This window comes from Schistocerca nitens, chromosome 1 (genome assembly GCF_023898315.1).
Source record: "Schistocerca nitens isolate TAMUIC-IGC-003100 chromosome 1, iqSchNite1.1, whole genome shotgun sequence".
NCBI lineage: Eukaryota > Metazoa > Arthropoda > Insecta > Orthoptera > Acrididae > Schistocerca > Schistocerca nitens.
Genome location: NC_064614.1, coordinates 444,424,232 through 444,445,668, shown reverse-complemented (window position 1 = coordinate 444,445,668; position 21,437 = coordinate 444,424,232). Strand labels below are relative to the sequence as shown.

The 21,437-nt window shown below is 37.8% G+C and overlaps 1 protein-coding gene across 4 annotated transcripts in view; it reads right to left on the bottom strand.

The window, feature by feature from the left end:
* LOC126251517 (protein outspread) overlaps nt 1-21,437 on the bottom strand; it is a 794,443-nt gene that overhangs the window by 27,438 nt on the left and 745,568 nt on the right. For all 4 annotated transcript variants that reach the window (XM_049952001.1, XM_049952029.1, XM_049952011.1 and 1 more), the window contains exons 16-24: nt 20,254-20,355; nt 19,620-19,856; nt 12,747-12,981; nt 10,321-12,596; nt 9,934-10,036; nt 8,300-8,509; nt 5,922-6,069; nt 5,717-5,840; nt 444-596 (exon numbers count right to left, since the gene is read on the bottom strand). In XM_049952001.1, the coding sequence (XP_049807958.1) occupies nt 444-596; nt 5,717-5,840; nt 5,922-6,069; nt 8,300-8,509; nt 9,934-10,036; nt 10,321-12,596; nt 12,747-12,981; nt 19,620-19,856; nt 20,254-20,355 (3,588 nt within the window). The remainder of the gene's footprint in view (nt 1-443; nt 597-5,716; nt 5,841-5,921; nt 6,070-8,299; nt 8,510-9,933; nt 10,037-10,320; nt 12,597-12,746; nt 12,982-19,619; nt 19,857-20,253; nt 20,356-21,437) is intronic.

The following is a 21,437-nucleotide window of genomic DNA, read 5'->3' as shown; positions in this document are numbered from 1 at the left end:
GAAATATTTCAAAAATATGGTGTGTAGATTCTATATTTAATTCACTAACAACTACACTCATGAGCAATTTAATTAGGTATAGGTCCTGTGTTCGGGTGAAAGTGCATTTGGCACCATGGTGACTCGCATGGCCTGGTGTGCTATGTGAATAGGATATATGTCAGAGCTTCTGTTGGCAATTGGTGTGACATCTGGAATGTAGCTGAGTAAGATATGTATGCTTTGGACACAATTCAAAAGTTGTGGGTGTTGGTTGAATGGTTGTAGAAAGAACAGCTTTGGGTCTCATTGATTTTATGACACAACAGATTTTCACCATAATCAGATTGGGAACAGGGGCTACTAGTTACTAGATATGAGTCTCCAATTCAGTTGCTTATGAGTATGTAACTACTGTCTGACACAGTATCTCATCAGCAGAACCATATGAAGCTACTGTGTACCTTGCGTCCAGCTGAAGAATGTGTTGCTGTGCTTCAGCAAGCTGCTTGTTAGCCACACTCAGTTGCTCTTCTAGTGCTGCTGACTCAACACATTTGATCGAATACTTCTCGGACAGTGACAGAATTTCTTTCTTTATCTCTTCCATCTCTGCCCTGCAAGATAAAATTCATTAATAAGAATAATTACAGCACTGTTACTGTTTATGGAAACTGTCTTCCTCCTTTTGATAACAGTCTCTCTGCCATTTAGTATGGTACAGAACCTAATTTTTCTTTCATCTGAGCACTATATGACGTGTGTGATGGTCATACAGCTAAAACGCAGGACAGTAACAAAACCCTTCTAAAAGAAAGAAAATATACATCTGAAAAATCTATAATAATTTATTTTATTAAGAGTTCCAGTGATTCCAATAGCATTACAGTTCCTAGGGTACAGTACAATTTATGTTTTTTGCAATGTTTAGAACTGTGAATTTTTAATAAGATTTGCAACAACAGATACAGTACCGTACAATATGCTGGATTTTTGATATTCATATCACCTAATGATCATATCACCTAATGATCCATCATAATACATGAAAATAAGTAAGGTTCATAGTACAACAAACACAACAATAATTTTTACATATACACTATGAGATGTTCAGAGTACTAATAGCTTGATATCTGTAAATCAATATGATATATTTTACAGCAAAAAATAATTTATATTTATGTTCACAGTATAGGACATTCAAGTTCTACAATTAAACTACACAAATATACACTCATTTATGCTAAAAAAACCTAAATGAGTAGAATGAATTTTAAAAATTGATACATCATCTTGTTCTTGAATGCATGAGTAATTTATACCTTTCTGCACAAAGGTAAGATTTGTCTTATTACTGTAAAAGCATTGTTTTGACCTCTGTACTGTGACCGACACTGTGGCCACAACGAGCAACAAGGTTTTGAAAAGCCAATGTTTTTGTTAATGAAGCATAAAAAGTAGAAAAGTAGATGTCATTCTAAACTCCTATACTTTCCAGAACAGATTCCTGCAAGGCTATCTTGGATCAACACCACTCATAATGTTTAAACTCTCTTCTGAGTAACAAGAACTTTTTTTCTGGCAAGAGCCGATTACTCCAAAAGTTATGTTGCAAGACAACAAGGTACAGAAACATCTTAAGTATGCAGCTCTGGCATCATCATAGTGCGTAGATGAAGTAATTATGAATATGGCAAAATTTGTGGAATGAAGTCTTTTTGACAGATCTAGGAAATGACAGGGCCAATTAATTTTGTTACTGATGTACACACCAACGATTTTTAGAGTCCACTTGCTGTATTTGTTGTCCATTACGTTTTATATTTATACCCTCTTGTTCCCCCTCCATGAACCATGGACCTTGCCGTTGGTGGGGAGGCTTGCGTGCCTCAGCGATACAGATGGCCGTACCGTAGGTGCAACCACAATGGAGGGGTATCTGTTGAGAGGCCAGACAAACATGTGGTTCCTGAAGAGGGGCAGCAGCCTTTTCAGTAGTTGCAGGGGCAACAGTCTGGATGATTGACAGATCTGGCCTTGTAACATTAACAAAAACGGCCTTGCTTTGCTGGTACTGCGAACGGCTGAAAGCAAGGGGAAACTACAGCCGTAATTTTTCCCGAGGACATGCAGCTTTACTGTATGATTAAATGATGATGGTGTCCTCTTGGGTAAAATATTCCGGAGGTAAAATAGTCCCCCATTCGGATCTCCGGGCGGGGACTACTCAAGAGGACGTCGTTATCAGGAGAAAGAAAACTGGCATTCTACGGATCGGAGTGTGGAATATCAGATCCCTTAATCGTGCAGGTAGGTTAGAAAATTTAAAAAGGGAAATGAATAGGTTAAAGTTAGATATAGTGGGAATTAGTGAAGTTCGGTGGCAGGAGGAACAATACTTTTGGTCAGGTGAATACAGGGTTATAAATACAAAATCAAATAGGGGTAATGCAGGAGTAGGTTTAATAACGAATAAAAAAATAGGAGTGCGGGTTAGCTACTACAATCAGCATAGTGAACGCATTATTGTGGCCAAGATAGACACAAAGCCCATGCCTACTACAGTAGTACAAGTTTATATGCCAACTAGCTCTGCAGATGATGAAGAAATTGATGAAATGTATGACGAGATAAAAGAAATTATTCAGGTAGTGAAGGGAGACGAAAATTTAATAGTCATGGGTGACTGGAATTCGTCAGTATGAAAAGGGAGAGAAGGAAACATAGTAGGTGAATATGGATTGGGGGGGAAGAAATGAAAGAGGAAGCCGCCTTGTAGAATTTTGCACAGAGCATGACTTAATCATAGCTAACACTTGGTTCAAGAATCATAAAAGAAGGTTGTATACCTAGAAGAATCCTGAAGATACTAAAAGGTATCAGATATATTATATAATGGTAAGACAGAGATTTAGGGACCAGGTTTTAAATTGTAAGACATTTCCAGGGGCAGATGTGGACTCTGACCACAATCTATTGGTTATGAACTGCAGATTGAAACTGAAGAAACTGCAAAAAGGTGGGAATTTAAGGAGATGGGACCTGGATAAACTGAAAGAACCAGAGGTTGTAGAGAGTTTTAGGGAGAGCATAAGGGAAGAATTGACAGGAATGGGGGAAAGAAATACAGCAGAAGAAGAATGGGTAGCTTTGAGGGATGAAGTAGTGAAGGCAGCAGAGGATCAAGTAGGTAAAAAGACGAGGGCTAATAGAAATCCTTGGGTAACAGAAGAAATATTGAATTTAATTGATGAAAGGAGAAAATATAGAAATGCAGTAAATGAAGCAGGCAAAAAGGAATACAAACGTCTCAAAAATGAGATCGACAGGAAGTGTAAAATGGCTAAGCAGGGATGGCTAGATGACAAATGTAAGGATGTAGAGGCTTGTCTCACTAGGGGTAAGATAGATACTGCCTACAGGAAAATTAAAGAGACCTTTGGAGAGAAGAGAACCACTTGTATGAATATCAAGAGCTCAGATGGCAACCCAGTTCTAAGCAAAGAAGGGAAGGCAGAAAGGTGGAAGGAGTATATAGAGGGTTTATAAAAGGGCGATGTACTTAAGGACAATATTATGGAAATGGAAGAGGATGTAGATGAAGACGAAATGGGAGATAAGATACTGCGTGAAGAGTTTGACGGAGCACTGAAAGACCTGAGTCGAAACAAGGCCCCGGGAGTAGACAACATTCCATTAGAACTACTGATGGCCTTGGGAGAGCCAGTCATGACAAAACTCTACCATCTGGTGAGCAAGATGTATGATACAGGCGAAATACCCTCAGACTTTTGCAGTTATAAGAGTCGAGGGGCATGAAAGGGAAGCAGTGGTTGGGAAAGGAGTGAGACAGGGTTGTAGCCTGTCCCCGATGTGATTCAATCTGTATATTGAGCAAGCAGTAAAGGAAACAAAAGAAAAATTTGGAGTAGGTATTAAAATTCATGGAGAAGAAGTAAAAACTTTGAGGTTCGCCGATTAAATTGTAATTCTTTCAGAGACAGCAAAGGACTTGGAAGAGCAGTTGAACGGAATGGACAGTGTCTTGAAAGGAGGATATAAGATGAACATCAACAAAAGCAAAACGAGGATAATGGAATGTAGTCAAATTAAATCGGGTGATGCTGAGGGAATTAGATTAGGAAATGAGACACTTAAAGTAGTAAAGGATTTTTGCTATTTTGGGAGTAAAATAACTGATGATGGTCGAAGTAGAGAGGATATAAAATGTAGACTGGCAATGGCAAGGAAAGCGTTTCTGAAGAAGAGAAATTTGTTAACGTCGAGTATAGATTTAAGTGTCAGAAAGTCGTTTCTGAAAGTATTTGTATGGAGTGTAGCCATGTATGGAAGTGAAACAGGGACGATAACTAGTTTGGACAAGAAGAGAATAGAATCTTTCGAAATGTGGTGCTACAGAAGAATTCTGAAGATAAGGTGGGTAGATCACGTAACTAATGAGGAGGTATTGAATAGGATTGGGGAGAAGAGAAGTTTGTGGCACAACTTGACTAGAAGAAGGGATTGGTTGGTAGGACATGTTTTGAGGCATCAAGGGATCACAAATTTAGCATTGGAGGGCAGCGTGGAGGGTAAAAATCGTAGAGGGAGACCAAGAGATCAATACACTAAGCAGATTCAGAAGGATGTAGGTTGCAGTAGGTACTGGGAAATGAAGAAGCTTGCACAGGATAGAGTAGCATGGAGAGCTGCATCAAACCAGTCTCAGGACTGAAGACCACAACAACAACAACAACAACAACAACAACAACAACAACAACAACCACCTCTTGTTCTTTCTCTTGCACATGAAATTGTACCTAATGAGTTTTTTTGACATTTAGAGAGAGTTCATTACACTAAACCAGTACACCATATTATCGAATGCACAGTTAGCAGAAATTTCCATTTTCCCACCTATTTATCCATTGAATGTACTCTGACAGAGTGAGAGGACATTTCTAAGTATAAGAAGTAGCGAAGGCACCAAAACAAAGCCTTATGGCACAATAGTGTAACAGATGTGTGTAACTGGTTGGTCACTATTAAATAATCATCTCAACCACTTTACAACATGCTGAAACCACACCTGTTTATCCCTTTTCTTGTTAAAAGTCACCACTTGTAATTTAAAACATGTGCCATCTCATGGTTATCTAAAATAATATACAGAGGCATAAATTTAGAGTTGCCCCATTGTCAGTATACTGCAGAATGGTCAAGTGCAAGGGCATAAATTGGTAACTTCACTTTGCCATAGAAGACAGTCATGTGCACCATGGCAGTACCCCATCCAAAACTAAGGCAAAATGATATTTTCCCATCTCAGTGGGTGGTAGGGTGTTTGCCTAGGCCTGTTGACTGGTTTAATCCTCATCTCAAATTATCTTGTATTCGGACTATTTATTTCATTGGGGGTTGGTGCAAAGCAAACTTTAGAACAAAGTTCTGAAATCAGTGATACAAGAAGAAGCATAATGAAGCTACATACAAAACATTTACAAAAAAGGAAAATACACAGACCGTTTCAAAGTCATCTGTTATGCAATCATGGTATACTGCTCCCAGATTACTCGCTTGGAAATTATGGTTCTAGCATTATCTTTTAACTTTTAAACATAACATTTGTACGTGGTACAATGCTAAATGCTCTATTATACCTTTTTTCCTACACTTGTTAGCTGCATGCAGTTCTATATAAAGCAGTTTCTAATCAGAAATTGTTTCCACTTACTCATGCTCTTTATGAAGTGCACCAATGTCATGTGTAGACTGCATCTTCTTTATGAATTCAGACTTAAATTTTGCGATCTCTTTCTGAACTTCAGTTTCATGTGCTTTTCTCATAGCATCTAGGGCTGAAAAATTGGTAGGGTTATTTAATACACAATTGACTATCATATTATAAAGCATCTGTCAAGATTAGTTTTAATGCATACCTGCAAGGGTGGCCTGTGTTTCCTCAGCAAGTGCCTGCTCCTTTTCCAGCCGCAGTTGTTCCAATTCCTGACGATGTTTCTCTTCCAATTCAGCTATTATACGTCTGTGAGAATTTTCCATTGCAACCAATCCTTTTTCACACAGGGCCTGTTAGAGCAACAGATGGAATGTTACATCATTATGTTAAAATCAGACATCAAGTCTTCCTTGATGTTTCATTCAGATACAACGCATACAAGCTTTTGTGAAAGAGGGTGCAGAGATATGAAGTGTTTTCACTTGAAGGTAATTATTTAATAAAAATGCAGCTTAAAATGCAACAAAACTTTACACTGTGATTCATGCCGCTTATGATGTAACTCTCTCTCTCTCTCTCTCTCTCTCTCTCTCTCTCTCTCTCTCTCTGTGTGTGTGTGTGTGGGGGGGGGGGGGGACACAACCTCATGTCCCTCTAGCTCAAAAAAGAATTTTTTGTACTCTGGCCTGAAAAAGGATGATTCTAAGAGCTAGGAAGTTTCTTTTTGTGTACGCCTATCGACGACTCAACACCCTTGCTTTCCAGTGAGCAGTCCCCTTTAATCCAAAAGTTTTTCAGTTCTACCAGAACTTTTCTACAACAAAAATAATAGAGTTCAGCATCATATGAACAATTAGAAGAATTTTGTTGAAAACATGTCATGGCCTTTTATGAGGAACTGCACTTGAATTTCACTTCAGTAATACAAGAAAATCAAAGAACACCTAAATTTGGACAGAATAAAAATTTTAAACTTCATCTTCTGAATAATGGTTTTAATCAGCACAGGACCTCACTCACTCACAGATGGTTTATGAAGTTTCAAATTATGTGACTGAGTGGTTAGGGGAAGAAGAAATTCACCTGCTTGAATATGGCCATCATCATTAAATGGAGCACTGTGTATTTAGAAGACACCACTATTGATAAAGAACAAAAATTTATGTCATATGAAGCCTTAGAGTGCCTACACAATGTCATCTGATGCCTTACTCTTCTTACTTATTTTGAGGATAACACAATGAAAATGTTCCCCAGACTATGTTCAACAATATAAGTATACAGCACAACATAATTATGAGCCTTTATTGGATAACTGCCATACAAAAACAGAACATGTCGTTGGAAACAGGATGAAGGATGGCTCACTGTACCTTTTTTTTTTTTTTTTTTTTTTTTTTTTTTTTTTTTTTTTTTTTTTTTTTTTGTGGCGTTTGATAAACCTGGTCAGCACAGATTAACTTTTATGCATTACTACTTCTCAATTATGTCTGTCTGGGGATCAGATGTACACTAGTATTTGGTAAAAAGTTGCTGCATCTCAATATTCTGCCAAAAGCTGGCTTCATTACTCACTGAATACTGGCCAGTTATATGGCTGAATACATAATATGCTTTCTGTTGTACTTTTAGACAAATTTTCTCCATTACAAGAACAAATGATTGATGATTACAGCTCACTTACGACAAAGGAGATGATGTGCTCTGGAATAAGTGATGTTTCTCAACACAGTTATTTTCACTATTTTCATAGCAACCACTAATTTGAGTAGCCTTGAATAATAAAAAGAGCAATGGCGTGAAAGATTTTAAGCTCAATTCCATACGAATATTTGGGAGTACCAACATTACTTTGATCAGTTTAACGCACAGGTTTAATATTTATCCAAAGCTACAGAAATGAAAGTCTTTCAATCTTTACAATGAATGGCTACCAGCTGCTTATTTTTTCAGATAATACAGGGTGCACATAAAGTCCGGGAACACTCAATTATTTATTGCACAAGAACCAAACATTGTACAGATATCATACCTATGTCATTTTGAAGAGAAACCCTGAAGGTTTTTTCCCCCCCTTCACGTATACCACCACAGCGTAGTTTGATAATTTGCAGACAGTCAGTACTAGTTGCAAACATGGCGAGCAGACATCCCAGTGTGAGTGAAGTGAATGTGGAGCCATGTTTGTGATTAGCACTGACTATCGACGAATTACCAAACTACGCTGTCGTTGTATACATGAAGAAAAACTTTCAGTCTCTCTTCAAAATGCAATATGTATGATATCTGTACAGTGTTTAGTTCTTGTGCAATAAATAATTGAAAGTGTTCCCAGGCTTTATGTACACCCTGTAAATACTTTTAAATTTACGTGGTAATTCATGTGTACTTTACTGGAACACAGAAACATCAGAAAACTGTGTGTACACAAACTATAATAAATTTTCCAAGAGATTTGAGCCCAAGATTACAGTTCTGCTTCATATTCCAGGCGAACACTATTAAATCAAATAAATTCTTCAAATAGTAACATTACGAACTCATTTGTATGGTAAAAAGAAAAGAAAATTATTGTCTTACCCTGAGGTGTTCAATTTCAGCTTGATATCTCTGCCTGATGTTCTCCTCACCCTCAATGTCCCTTTCAAGTCCTTCCGCTAGAGTTTTTTGATATGCAGCTCTGAGATTTTCCACCTGTTGTGTGTATTCAGAGTCCAGAGTACCAAGCCTACGTTCAAGGCGGCGGGCTCTTTCTTTTAACTGCGTCTGCTCATGTTCATGTTGAGCAATCTATGTGAAACATATAATAACTATTTTTAAGTACAATTTTAATAACAAAATGAAACACTTTAATATGCAACAGAAGTAAATATGACAAGCAAATCACAAAAACCCAAGTCATTTGCAGCTTGATGAAGCCAATTCTCACACCACTATTTCATAAATGTTACATTTCATTTTTTACTGTACAGCATATAGACAAAAAGAGATAAGAAAAAAGTCTGTAAGATATGAAGACTGCTGAACTTCTTGACATGGCACATTCTAGGACAGAGGGAGAGAGAGAGAGAAAGAGAGAGAGAGAGAGAGAGATAGCAGTTGCTATTGTCTAAAAATCACATCTTTGATTTGTGATGTATAAGGATTGCCTGCATGCAGATTTATAACTAAAACTGTGATGTTAAAAAGAAAAAGACATTATTTCTACATCAACATCCATACTCCACAAGCCTCCTTGTAGTGTGTGGTGGACACTTCATGGCACACTGTTCAGCATCCTTCAATATACTCTACACTACTTGAAACATACTGTGTTGTTATTGTTAAAAGAGCTTATCTCCACATTTACTGTTTGCAGTAAAAGTTAATGCCAGCAACTCATTAATTTCAATAATTTTCATTGTGTACTGCACAGGGAACTTCTGTCATCAGGTAAAGAAATTTAAGCCTGTAGCATATGTGTGCTGGAGGGTAGTGCAGGGGGTAGTGGGGGGTGGGGACAAAGGAATTATGAAAATCTTATACTTTATGATTCTGCAGTTGTCTCTCATGGTCATCAGAATAACCACAGAACTGAGAGTAATTATGTGGTCGAACTATCAGCCACAACTAGTACATAACAGTAAAACTCATGACATTATTTAGCAACTAAAATAATGTGTACAGGAGTTCTTATGTTTTACCTGGCCTACCATGAACTTTACGTAAGTGAAAGAAACAAATGAAGAAACAGATGTTCTGTAAGAAAACAGGTATTACGAACACATTATTCATAATTTACTGAAGTTTGATACGACATTGGAGAGGAAAATAAATATATGTACACTAGACAACAGTGCAACAGAAAGAATAATCAACACTGTAGATGTGGAACAACACAATCAAAAATGAGCTTCAGATGATATTAAAACCACAGATAGTGTAAAAAACAAAAACATGTACTAAATTTATGATCTGACTCTGGATTAAGGTAGGGGAAAGGAAATCTACAGAAAAAGTGGCTCAAGGGGATAGCACGTGCCAAGAATCAAAATAATATGATTTCTCTAAGATTTCTGGTGAGGTGATATTGGTATGACCAGTAAGCTGATGAAAGTAAGCCTGGCAAACATTTCTCATCACCAATCTAATCTATATTTGCAATAGTGGTAATTTTTACTGTGATCTTTTAACAATGAATTTACAAATAAAATAAATTCTTGAATAATTCTTACAAGAGCCTGCTGTTGCTGCTCCAACTCTGCTTTTAGAGCTTCCATTTCCTGTTGATGTGACTTTCTCAAGAGTGATACACTTTCCTGATGGATCTCTTCAAGCCTGAGACAAGAAACAGTACAATAAAATAACTGTAATGGTTGTAACTACCGTGTGATAGGTATATATCTACTGCTTCCTGCATTTATTACTACTTTATATGATTTGATGTAAATAACATACATTGCAGATTACAATGCAAGTATGAAAGATAATACACATCATAATTTACAGTCAAGCTGCATGTCAGTAGAGCTGGTGAAGAAGTTAGGCAATTTACAATTTTTACATGATTATCAACTGATCACACAAAATTTTATTTTTCTTTATGAATAATTGGGTCTTACCTTTTCATTTGTTCCTGTAGTTCCATGCATTTCGAACACTGGTGTTCATGCAGCATGTACCTATTTAAGTTGGCCACCTGTTCTCGAAGTGCGGAACATTTACTACACACACTGTGCCAAGTTACTTCCATATCACAGTCTTCCACATCTGTCAAATGTTGATATCCTGCATCAATTTCAGCTGAGCACAACATTTCCTGAGAAGTTAAATGATTACGAAGAACTTCTAGATCTTTTTCCAGGTAATAAAGATCCTTAAGAACTTCTTGAGCAGATTCCTGATTTCCCTTCTGGCCAGTTAGATAGTTAGGTTTATCACTGGAGCCACTATCAAGTAATCCTTGACACTCAGAATAAAATTTGTGAAATAAGAATTCAAATTCTGAACCAAGTTTCACATTAGTCTCAGGTGTTTCATCATCCAGAAGTCTAGCAAGAATTGGTTCACTGTCTAAAAGGTGTACTACATTTGAATCTGTGACACAGTTTTCCACCTGTTGTGGGAGAGGTGATCTATCTACTACTGAAGAAGATTTTTCTTGCAGGATTACACTAATTCTAGCATCAATTAAAGCTTTATTAGCAATCACATCTGCAAGTTCTGCTAACAATTTTCTTGAGTCTTTTGTGCTTTGACTGTGATTAAGGTTCTTTATAGTATCTTTATTCTGTTTCAATCTTATTATATACTCTTCATACTTCTTTGTCAGCTCTTCAATACCCATTTCCATTTCTTTCCTCAAAATTTCTTCAACCGTTTCTGTCCACTGTTCCAAAAATGAACGCTGTGTTCCAATAAAGGTAAAACTGGCTTGCCTTTCTGCTGTCAGACTAGATTCATAAGCTTGACTGCACCTCATTGCAACATGTGATATTTCAGCTTGTATAAGTTCATGATTTACTGTTTCCTGTGCAACTGTCCAAGCTTCTCTCAACTTCTTATCTTCTAGTTTACAGTTGTTTGCTTCAACTATTTCATCAGTGTGGCTCAAAGTCTCATATGCCAAAGACTGTGCTAACTCATCTATTTTCTCTTCCTTGTATTTTCTCACACACATACTAAGATCATTCTGTTTCTGCAGAAGTATATTAATGATATGCGTATCTTGAGTGCCAGAACGTACAGTGTCTTTTACTATTTTTGACTGAACTGCATCAGAAAGTGCTAAAGTCCCCTGTACAAGCAATCTTTCAGAAAGAATTTTTGTAAGATGTTCAAGGGAGCTTTGTGAACTTTTGTAACCAGAGTTATTTGTACCACTTAACTTCAGTTTAAGAGCTGATATTAGCCTACTACTTTCCAGAATCTCACTGTCGACTACCCACTTTCTAAAATCCAAAAAATTTTCTTTGCTTTTTAAAACAGCTTGCAGTACCCTGCTTATTATAACTGTTTCATAAGCCAGTTTTTCTGCAAGAAGATTTAATGATGCTTTGTAGTCTAACTGATTACTGGCATAAAGACACTTTCTTTTTTCAAAAAGTGTTGACAACTTCTGTCTCAAAACATTTTCTAGTTGACTTACTACTAAATTTACAGAATCTCCAATTATTTGTACTTCCTCAGAGTCAAATACCCTATCTGTTTCACTCTCACAGTACTGTGTGTTGCACTGCTGCAGAATATCTTTAATTTCTGACAACCTACATTCTAAGGATAAGAAGTAATCCAATACTGAAGAATGATCAACAGACTCTCTGTAAGTCTGCATTATGTTTAAACACTGTTGTACTTTTTCTCTTGATTTTGCAATCATTGCATCTAGTGCATGTAAGCGCACCTCTGCTTCAGAACATCTGTCACTTTCTGCTTGTTCAACACTCACCTCCACTGGCAGACCTGAGTGTTCTGGATGTTCTGGTGATGAACTTTGTGTCGTCATGTCTACATCATCTGTCTCTGACGCCAAACTTTCAGTCGCTTTGGCCACTTTTGATTCCAGTGCAGACAGACGAATCAGAACCTTCATTGGCTCAGAGCTTGTTGCACTATCTAATGATTTTCTCCTTAGACGAGCTGATGAAGATTTCAAATTCTCATTGCTACCCAGTTCCTTCTGTGTTAGCTGTGGTGATTCACTTCTTGATACCCTAACTGACTTAGAGATATCAGTGAATGGCCGTCCTGCTTCCAGTGCATTTATTTTTGCTTCTAGTTCTCCCAGTTTTTCTTCTAGTTCTTTACATATCTGAAATGATTCTCTGCCCTTTAAAGATAGAGAACGTCTTTTTTCTCGGGAGTCTGATTTTGAAAGCTTCTGCTTCAGGCTACGAACCTGTGTAAAAATAATCAGCATTTGTACTTCATAAAAATATGAATATTTTCAATGAAAACATTTTAGTATTAGACTCTTTACAAAGTGACTGGTTATTTGAAGAATAATGTATACGAGTAAGTACTTAAAAAAAAGTCATTTTCCCTTTACCTGTTTCTCAGCAGAAGTAAGTTTTGACGTTAAATCTTCTATACGTGACACCATAAGTGCAGCCTGTGCCTTCTCATTTTCTTCGCGGTTCTTTGCATCTTGCCGCAGGGCAATACATATAAGTTCAAGATCATCATAAAGAGCATGAGACTCACGTAATTCACGTTTCATCGCTTTAATTTCCTGCACAGCTTTCTCAAAACGTGCTCTGAGTTCGTCACACTCTTCCAAAACTCTGGAAAACATTCAGTTCTTAACATATGTATATTAAAGAACATAATTTGAAAACAGCTTGTTCAGTACTCACAAGAAAAGCCACAAAATAGTAGGGTAATGGAACATCTAACACCAACACGAAGCATTTGAAAAAAAATCCTTAAGTCTAAGAGTAGATAACTGCTTGGTAAGAGCTTGCTTCAGATTTATTTATTATTAATTTATTAATTATCCATCTTTACGCACTAAAAATGTTAACAATGAAATCTTGTGTGTACATACACATTTACAATTACATAAATAACATACACAATGAACACTGTGTAAAAGAAATTTTCCATCATTATTGTTTGCCAGATACAAAATTGCCTGTCACGCTGCACATGATGTACTCAATAAATTCACATGTATATATGTTCCATTTAAACTATATTGTATGTGAGATCATCTTTGAGACACATTTTAAACTCTTCTACTGTATAAAATGCTTTTTCTCGAAGCCATTTCTGTTTTTGAACGTACTTGGTGGGCACACTGTGTAGCTGCACTGGCAAAATATTTTTACCTCACATATTAGTAACTATCTGGACTTTTCTTAAGTCTGATGACTATGATGCTGATTTGCTGTTTTAGGCCTGTGTTAGTTGATGGACAAATAGTTGTAATTTGCGAATGTTTTCATTTTCTTTTGTATCTATTAATCAGCTTAATATAAAGAGGGATGTAACTGTTGGTATTTTTAGTTTTTTGAAATATGGTCTGCAAGGCTCATTATTTCTGACTCCACAGATGCATCAGTTGCTTTCTTTTGCCAAATGACAACTTTTTTGCTCCAGGGAAATTTCCCCATAACAAAATAGTGTATGTCAAGTGTGTGTGTGTGTGTGTGTGTGTGTGTGTGTGTGTGGAAGAAGGCATAGTATGCATTGAGCAATAGCTTATCACTAACACAAGACCTTAGTTTACCTAACAAGTGTGTAACATGTGTTAACTTAGAAGAGATATAACCATTATGACTCTTCCGTGTTAATTTTGAGTCAAGGTGGACCCTAAGAACTTTAAAAAGTACAGTCATTGTCATCATCTGTATTATATAAACTAAAGAGAATATTACAGTGGTTTCATGATTGATACACAACTCAATGATTTTGAACCACTTACTAGCTGCTCTGAGATGGTCCCAACTTTCCTGGTTTAATGCTCTTAAGTCTTTCTCAGCTGTAACAAACCATCATATTCTTCAACTGCACAATTTGTTTTTTGTCACTCAGATATCATCTGATTAGAGATAATTCCGAGCATCTAAAGACACAGCAGCACAATTTTTCCTAGTAGAATTTTATGACACAGAGTCTGAGAATAGCATTTACAGATAACCTTGATTCAGATTACGATAGTGTAAATGAAACAATATTTTTAATTGCTTTTACTGTTGACAAGCCATATCTCAAGCCATACTGTGAGTCACCAAGAATATTATTCACAGACAGATGTTTACTGATTTGGAGCTTATGCTATACTCCAGTGCTTTCAACAGGATGGGTAAAAGAGAGATTGGTTGGTAATTATTAGGACAAGACTCATCTTTGATTTGTCATAGGAAATCATTAACAGAATTCTAGGCCTTTGTAGATAAGGTGTGGCCCAGTTACACAAAGGTGTAAGACCATGTCTCCTGGCAGTTCCCATATTTTTCCTACTACTTTAGGGCAACAAGTTTCGAAAGTATCTGACAGCGCATAGATAAATAATGTAAATGCATTTGCAATATGAGTACTCTGGCGCAGAATGCCATTCCAGTTTGTCATCTTTAGCCTGTGTTTTGCAGTTATCAGTGTTCTCCTCATTCAGCAGTCTGTGTACTTAATTTCATTGGAGTCAGATGCAGGCCTTTAAGCTTTTAATTTATACCAGATACCTTTATGGTCTGAAAAAAAAAGTGTGTTGAACAAACACAGTTCACATTGATTTGCCTCAATATCAGTAATTACATTATCAAGACAGGCAGATTGTCTTGATGAAATATCATTAATATTTTACAGGTCAAGTGGTCTTAGTGCATCAGGTAGATTAAGTTGTTTAGGTGTCCTTTGCCTTATGTCAAAATTTATGTCACCAAAATTTTAAACCCTCTATTTAGGAAATTTCTGAAAGTAATACCAGTGTCTGTAGGGCTACAAAAATACTTCAGTATCAATTGGTATGCAGATTATATGTTTTAACACAGGCAGTAAAATTGCTGTTGTCACCAGTACATTTTATACGAGGGTTGGAATTTTAATAGTGGCAACTATCTATTTACAGCTCATGCAAAATAGGTAAGTATTTCAACGTTTTACTGACCTTCAAAGTAGTCACCAGAATTGTGTATAACCCGTTGCCAGTGATGATACTCCAAGCAGTGCCAGTTGTGTTGACAGTTCGAGCGGCGTGGTCTATTGCCCGACGAATTTGTAGCAGTTTTGAAGTGAATACCGTGAAGTGTTTCCTTTAGTTTAGAAATTGAGTTGAACTCACAAGGTCTTAAGTCAGGGGAGTGCAGTAGGTGGTATAGCACTTAGCAGCCCCATCAGTCAAACAAATCTGTAACAGCTTGCACTGTGTGTGCTTTAGCATTGTCCAGCAAAATGGTCAGATCCTGCAGAAAGTGTCATCGCTTCTGTCTCTATAGTGTTCATTTTTGGAACACAACCTACGACCAGCTTAGAGACAGAAGTGATGACACTTTCTGCAGGAGCTGACCACCATTTTGCAGGACAATGCTCAAGCACGTGCAGTGCAAGCTGTTACTGATTTGTTTGACTGATGGGGCTGTTAAGTGCTATACCACCTACTGCACTCTCCTGACTTAAGCCCTCGTAAGTTCAACTTAATTTCTAAACTGAAGGAAACACTTCATGGCTCTCGCTTCAGAACTGCTACAAATTCATCATGCAACAGGCCGCGCCACTCGAACTGTCAACACAACTGGCACTGCTAGGAATATCATACGGCTTCCACATTGCTGGCAATGGGTTATACACAATGCTGGTGACTAATTTGAAGATCAGCAAAACTTTGAAACACACATATATTTTGTACGAACTGTAAATAAATAGTTGCCACTATTATAGTTGCAACCCTCATATGTGTTAATCATTAACACTAAAGGCGCTGTAATCTAAGTCTATGCCACTGCAAACATTTATCGAGCCCCTCCCTCCTCCCATAGTTTTGTATTCATCTACAGTGACCCATTACTAAGTCAAAACCTGATGGTGCATATAACTGCAGTTAATTTTCACTTAGCCAATGTTCATTAATGCATAATATAATAATCTTGTTCACTCCTAACAAAATTGTTGAGATCATCAGTTTTATTTTTTAAAGACCTGATATTCCTGTGTACAAATAATAATGGGTCATGCTTACAAAAGGGTAGATCTGGATTCTTATGTAGCAGTGCATCAGTTTGCTTGTACATTCACCACTTGCAGATTGTGTAGTTACATCCATGGCCAGTTTCTTGATGCTTTGGAAACAGATGGTGATGAAGTGGCTTCCCCAGTGCAGCCATAAAGAAATTACTGCTGCTCTTTGGACCTTTCCTTGTTCTGGAAGACATACATATAGTAGCTTGTTTGCTGTCACACCTGTAGTAGGTACTTCATCCCCTCCTCCTCCCCCTTTTACACCTTGACGGTCACCACAAAGTGACTGAGCACACACTTTTATTTCCTCCGCAGCCAGACTGTTTTTACACACTGATTGGGCTTTTGCTTTTAATAGATCCATTTGGACTTGAGATGGCAACTTGATACTTATATGGGCAGGTGCAGTGACAATTTCCAATGAATTTCTCCTTTGCTGAGGAGAAGTGGAATGGGTAATGAGGAGGTAACTAGGTTTGTCAAATGCTGGCATCTTACATTTGCACGTATAGAAATAGCAATACTTCAACATATTTTCTGTTTTCCTCGTGTTAAGATGCATCCCAAGCTTCATGTAGTCTCCTCTTTCTAATAGTTGGTTCACGTCAATTACATGTACTAGATCCACTACACACTGAAGAGCCAAAGAGACTGGTACACCTGCCTAATATAGTGTAAGAGCCCTGCAGAAGTGTTGTAACATGACGTGGCATCGACTCAATTAATGTCTAAGTAGTGCTGGAGGGAACTGACACCATGAATCCTGTAGAGCTGTCCATAAATCTGTAAGATTATGAGGGGGTGGAGAGCTCTTCTGAACAGCATGTTGCAAGGCGTACCAGATATGCTCAACAATGTTCATGTCTGGGGAGTTTGGTGGCCAGTGGAAGTGTTTAAACTCAGAAGAGTGTTCCTGGAGCCACTCTGTAGCAATTCTGCATGTGTGGGGTGTATCATTGTCCTGATGGAATTTCCCCAAGTCTGTCAGAATTCACAACGGACATGAATGGATGCAGGTGATCAGACACGATACTCACGTATGTGTCACATGTCAGAGTCATATCTAGACATATAAGGGGCCCAATATCACAACTGCACATGCCCCACAGCATTACAGAGCCTCCACTAGCTTGAACAGTCCCCTGCTGACATGCAGAGTCCATGGTGCCTCCATACCTTTACATGTCCATCCACTCGAAACAATTTGGAATGAGACTCGTCCATCCAGGTAACATGTTTCCAGCCATCAACAGTCCGATGTTGGTGATGATTAGCCTAGGTGAGGTGTAAAGCTTTGTCATGCAGTCATCAAGTGCACACAAGTGGGCCTTCAACTCTAAACGCCCGTATTGATGATGTTTCATTGAATGGTTTGCATGCTGACACTTCTGGCTCAGCATTGAAATCTGCAGCAATTTGCGGAAGGATTGCACTTCCATCACGCTGAATGATTCTCTTCAGCCACCATTGGTCCCATTCTTGCAGGATCTTTTTCCAGCCGCAGCGATGTAGGAGATTTGGTGTTTTGGCAGATTCCCGATATTTACGGCATACTCTTGAAATGGTCGTATAGGAAAATCTCCACTTCATCGCTAGCCCAGATATGCTGTGACCCCATCATTCATGCGCTGACTATAACACCACGTTCAAACTCATTTAAATCTTCATAACCTGTCATTGTAGCAGCAGTAACCGACCTAACAACTGCACCAGACACTTGTTTTCTTATATAGGTGTCCCCAACCGTGGCACCGTATTCTGCCTGTTTGCATATCTCTGCACTTGAATACGCGTCAAGATTTATATCATGTATATCATTTCTGGCTTGTAAAATCTCTATGGGATTTTACATAGTTGTAGTCTCATATAACTCACTCTTGAAATTAATATCTGTACTGAACTCAGTTTTATTCTAGAACAGTCATTAAAACCTGCAATAACAACCACTACAAATCATAGGAGGAAAGAACATAGAAAATTAATAGAATCTCTTTTGGAACCATGTTTTTCTTTATTTGAAGCTAATGCGGACAGGAACCTGAAGGAAAAAAAGGGTTTCTATATTCTGTGTAAATTGGTTATCTGTGCACATTTTCTCCTTTAACCATATGTACCTTCACCTGTGACCTGGAGTCTTTAATGAAGAAAAGAACATCACTCCCCAGTCCTTCCTACCCCACAAATTATCTGCAGATGACAAATTTGTTCTAATATGGATTGTTTATAGAGTTCTCTTGATCATTGCGCAAATATCTGTGAGATAGGGAAGAAATAAGGTCTGATGATTTTACTTACAGATAATCCACAAGTGAAGTTTGGTGGCCTAAAGAACAGTATTTGAATTGGTTCAGGTAATTCCACCAAAATAATCCAAATTATTATCCAAATTATTAACAAAATTTGTCTGGGATAACAAAATCTATGGGGATTATGAAGGTTTCTTGAATCTGTGATCTCCAAATATTTATTCCCGAAACCATAGTAATATACATCACGGCATTCTTGTTATTATAGCAAAAGCTTGGTTTTCTAGGCTGCTGGTTAATGAAAACTTCAGAGTAACTTAGGGTAAGGAAGGACTAAGCTCTCACAGCTTGCATCCACATCTGCAAGTTGTGGGGGGGGGGGAACTAGTCTAAGAAACATCGTTTCTTACATCAGCTATACATATCGAAATCACAAAATGAATGTGCAAAAGAGACTGAGGATATAATATTTAGAAAAAAAAAATAATCAGCTGGTGGATTACATGCACTGTGTCAGATGAAGGATTGCCTGAAAGAAAACAGGATTACCAGCAATAAGAAGAAGAAGAAATGTTTGCAAGCCACACAGAACGTTTGTTCAGAAATTGCAAACACAAAGACAAAACTTGTAAGTAACTGATCATAACAATGATAATAAATTAGAATCAGGAAATGTATATAACTCATCAAGATGCACACTATTACAAATTAGAAGACTAATCCTCACAATCAATCATTAATATTCCTAAAAAGAATTTATTTTCTACAGAAACTTGTTAAATATATGTATTATGATTACTCAAGTCGAAGTGCAAATCAGAGTTAACTGAGCAATGCTTGAGAAGCAGAATTTAAACCTGTGAGTGACATGATAAACCCATGTGAGAATGACAGAGCATCTGGCCCTTGAGAAGCACCCAAAATAAGTCTGCAAGATTATAGTCTTTATTCCAATTACGACACACACACACACACACACACACACACACGCACACACATACCTGTCCTTGTCAAGGGATGACAGATCACGTCGGAGATCAATGTTTGTTAGGTCACTCAGTGAACCAAAGCTCCGTCTCATCTCTCGTGAAGGTGACGTGACAGTTGAAGAGTGACGGCTGCTCTCTCTGGCCATCGCCACAGTCCTCTCCAAATGTGTACAACGATTCTCTGATTCCTGCAAGGCTGCTTCAGCATGTTTCAGTTTCTGTTGCCAAATCTCACCATCCCTGCTATATCTGCAACAGTGAAACAGTTAATTGCGCTTTTTGTACCTCTGTGAGTACAAATGCCACTAAAGTCACAATGAAATTTGTTCTACACTTCAGTTTTGTTCATTATGCTTCAAAGTGCTATTAGCAGTGAGCTCATTCACACTAAAGTTGAACTGATAGAGTTTAGAACAATAAAGATGGAGCTAGACACTATTAAGCAGTTGCTTTACTGTGTATATATCTTAAACTTTGCTTATTTCAGTAAAGTGAAGAAATACAGACCACATAAAGATGCATCAGCATGGAGGTACAGCAAAATTACTGTCCAATTTCTGACTGAATTGTGTAGTATCAATGCTTTAACTGAAGGCAAACTGTGTTACTAATAAATCTACAAGCATTCAATGGAAACAGAACTTACCTGTCACTAATCTGTTCATATAATGATCGCCAGTCTGGGCCAACTGCCTGCTGCCTCCAACGTAGCAGGAGTTGTTCATGCTCTTCTAGCAGCTGCTTGTAACTACAGACAGATACAATATACTTGCCGAATGTGTCTACTATGGGTAACCTACTCTAAACACTCAATTGCGAGAATCATATGAATAAAACGAAATTGACTAACATTACACTGTTGATATAAATGCTCATGCTAAATTGACAAAAGGTGATTTACTATTATGGTAAATTGCAGAACTACAAAATACTCTCCAAAGCAGTTAAGCACAAATTACTGTATTTCTGAAATAGGTTACTTTCAACACAGACATACATCTGACTACACAATAAAAACTGCCATGGTGCTTTTCTCAGTTTACCACTTAATTGATGCTCATCAAATTTTCCATTACAATTTTTATTCAACACTTGGCTGGGCAAGTGGGGAATACATAGTTCAAAATAAGTAAGTCACAAAATAACAATCTAAAATTTCCCTAAGAAGTTAATACAAACCATATGTATACGCAAATAATTAAGGGTATAAATATAATAGAGGGAAGCATTCCACGTGGGAAAAATATATCTAAAAACAAAGATGATGTAACTTACCAAACGAAAGCGTTGGTACGTTGATACACACACAAACAAAGACAAACACACACACACACACACACACACACACACACACACACACACACACACACAATTCAAGCTTTCGCAACCCACGGTTGCTTCATCAGGAAAGAGGGAAGGAGAGGGAAAGACGAAAGGATGTGGGTTTTAAGGGAGACGGTAATGAGTCATTCCAATCCCGGGAGCGGAAAGACTTACCTTAGGGGGAAAAAAAGACAGGTATACATTCGCGCTCACTCGCGCAACCGCCAATGTGGTAGGTGCGGAAGGCAATGACATCACGATCGACGAAACTCTCCAGGCCACCGACTGCAGGAACACCAGATCCACCTCTTACAATGGCTACTGTAAGCCATCCATTGCCATGCGTAAATGTATCGTTCACATCAATTTTGTTTGTCAGCCCAGTGTGCGGCTGGCGCGCTGCCACGATTGCGTAAGACAGCCTCGCGCGATGGGGTCAAAGGTCAAACTGATAAGAACTTTAACATGGAACATGCTGTTACATACTCTATGCCGACAGATCCTAGA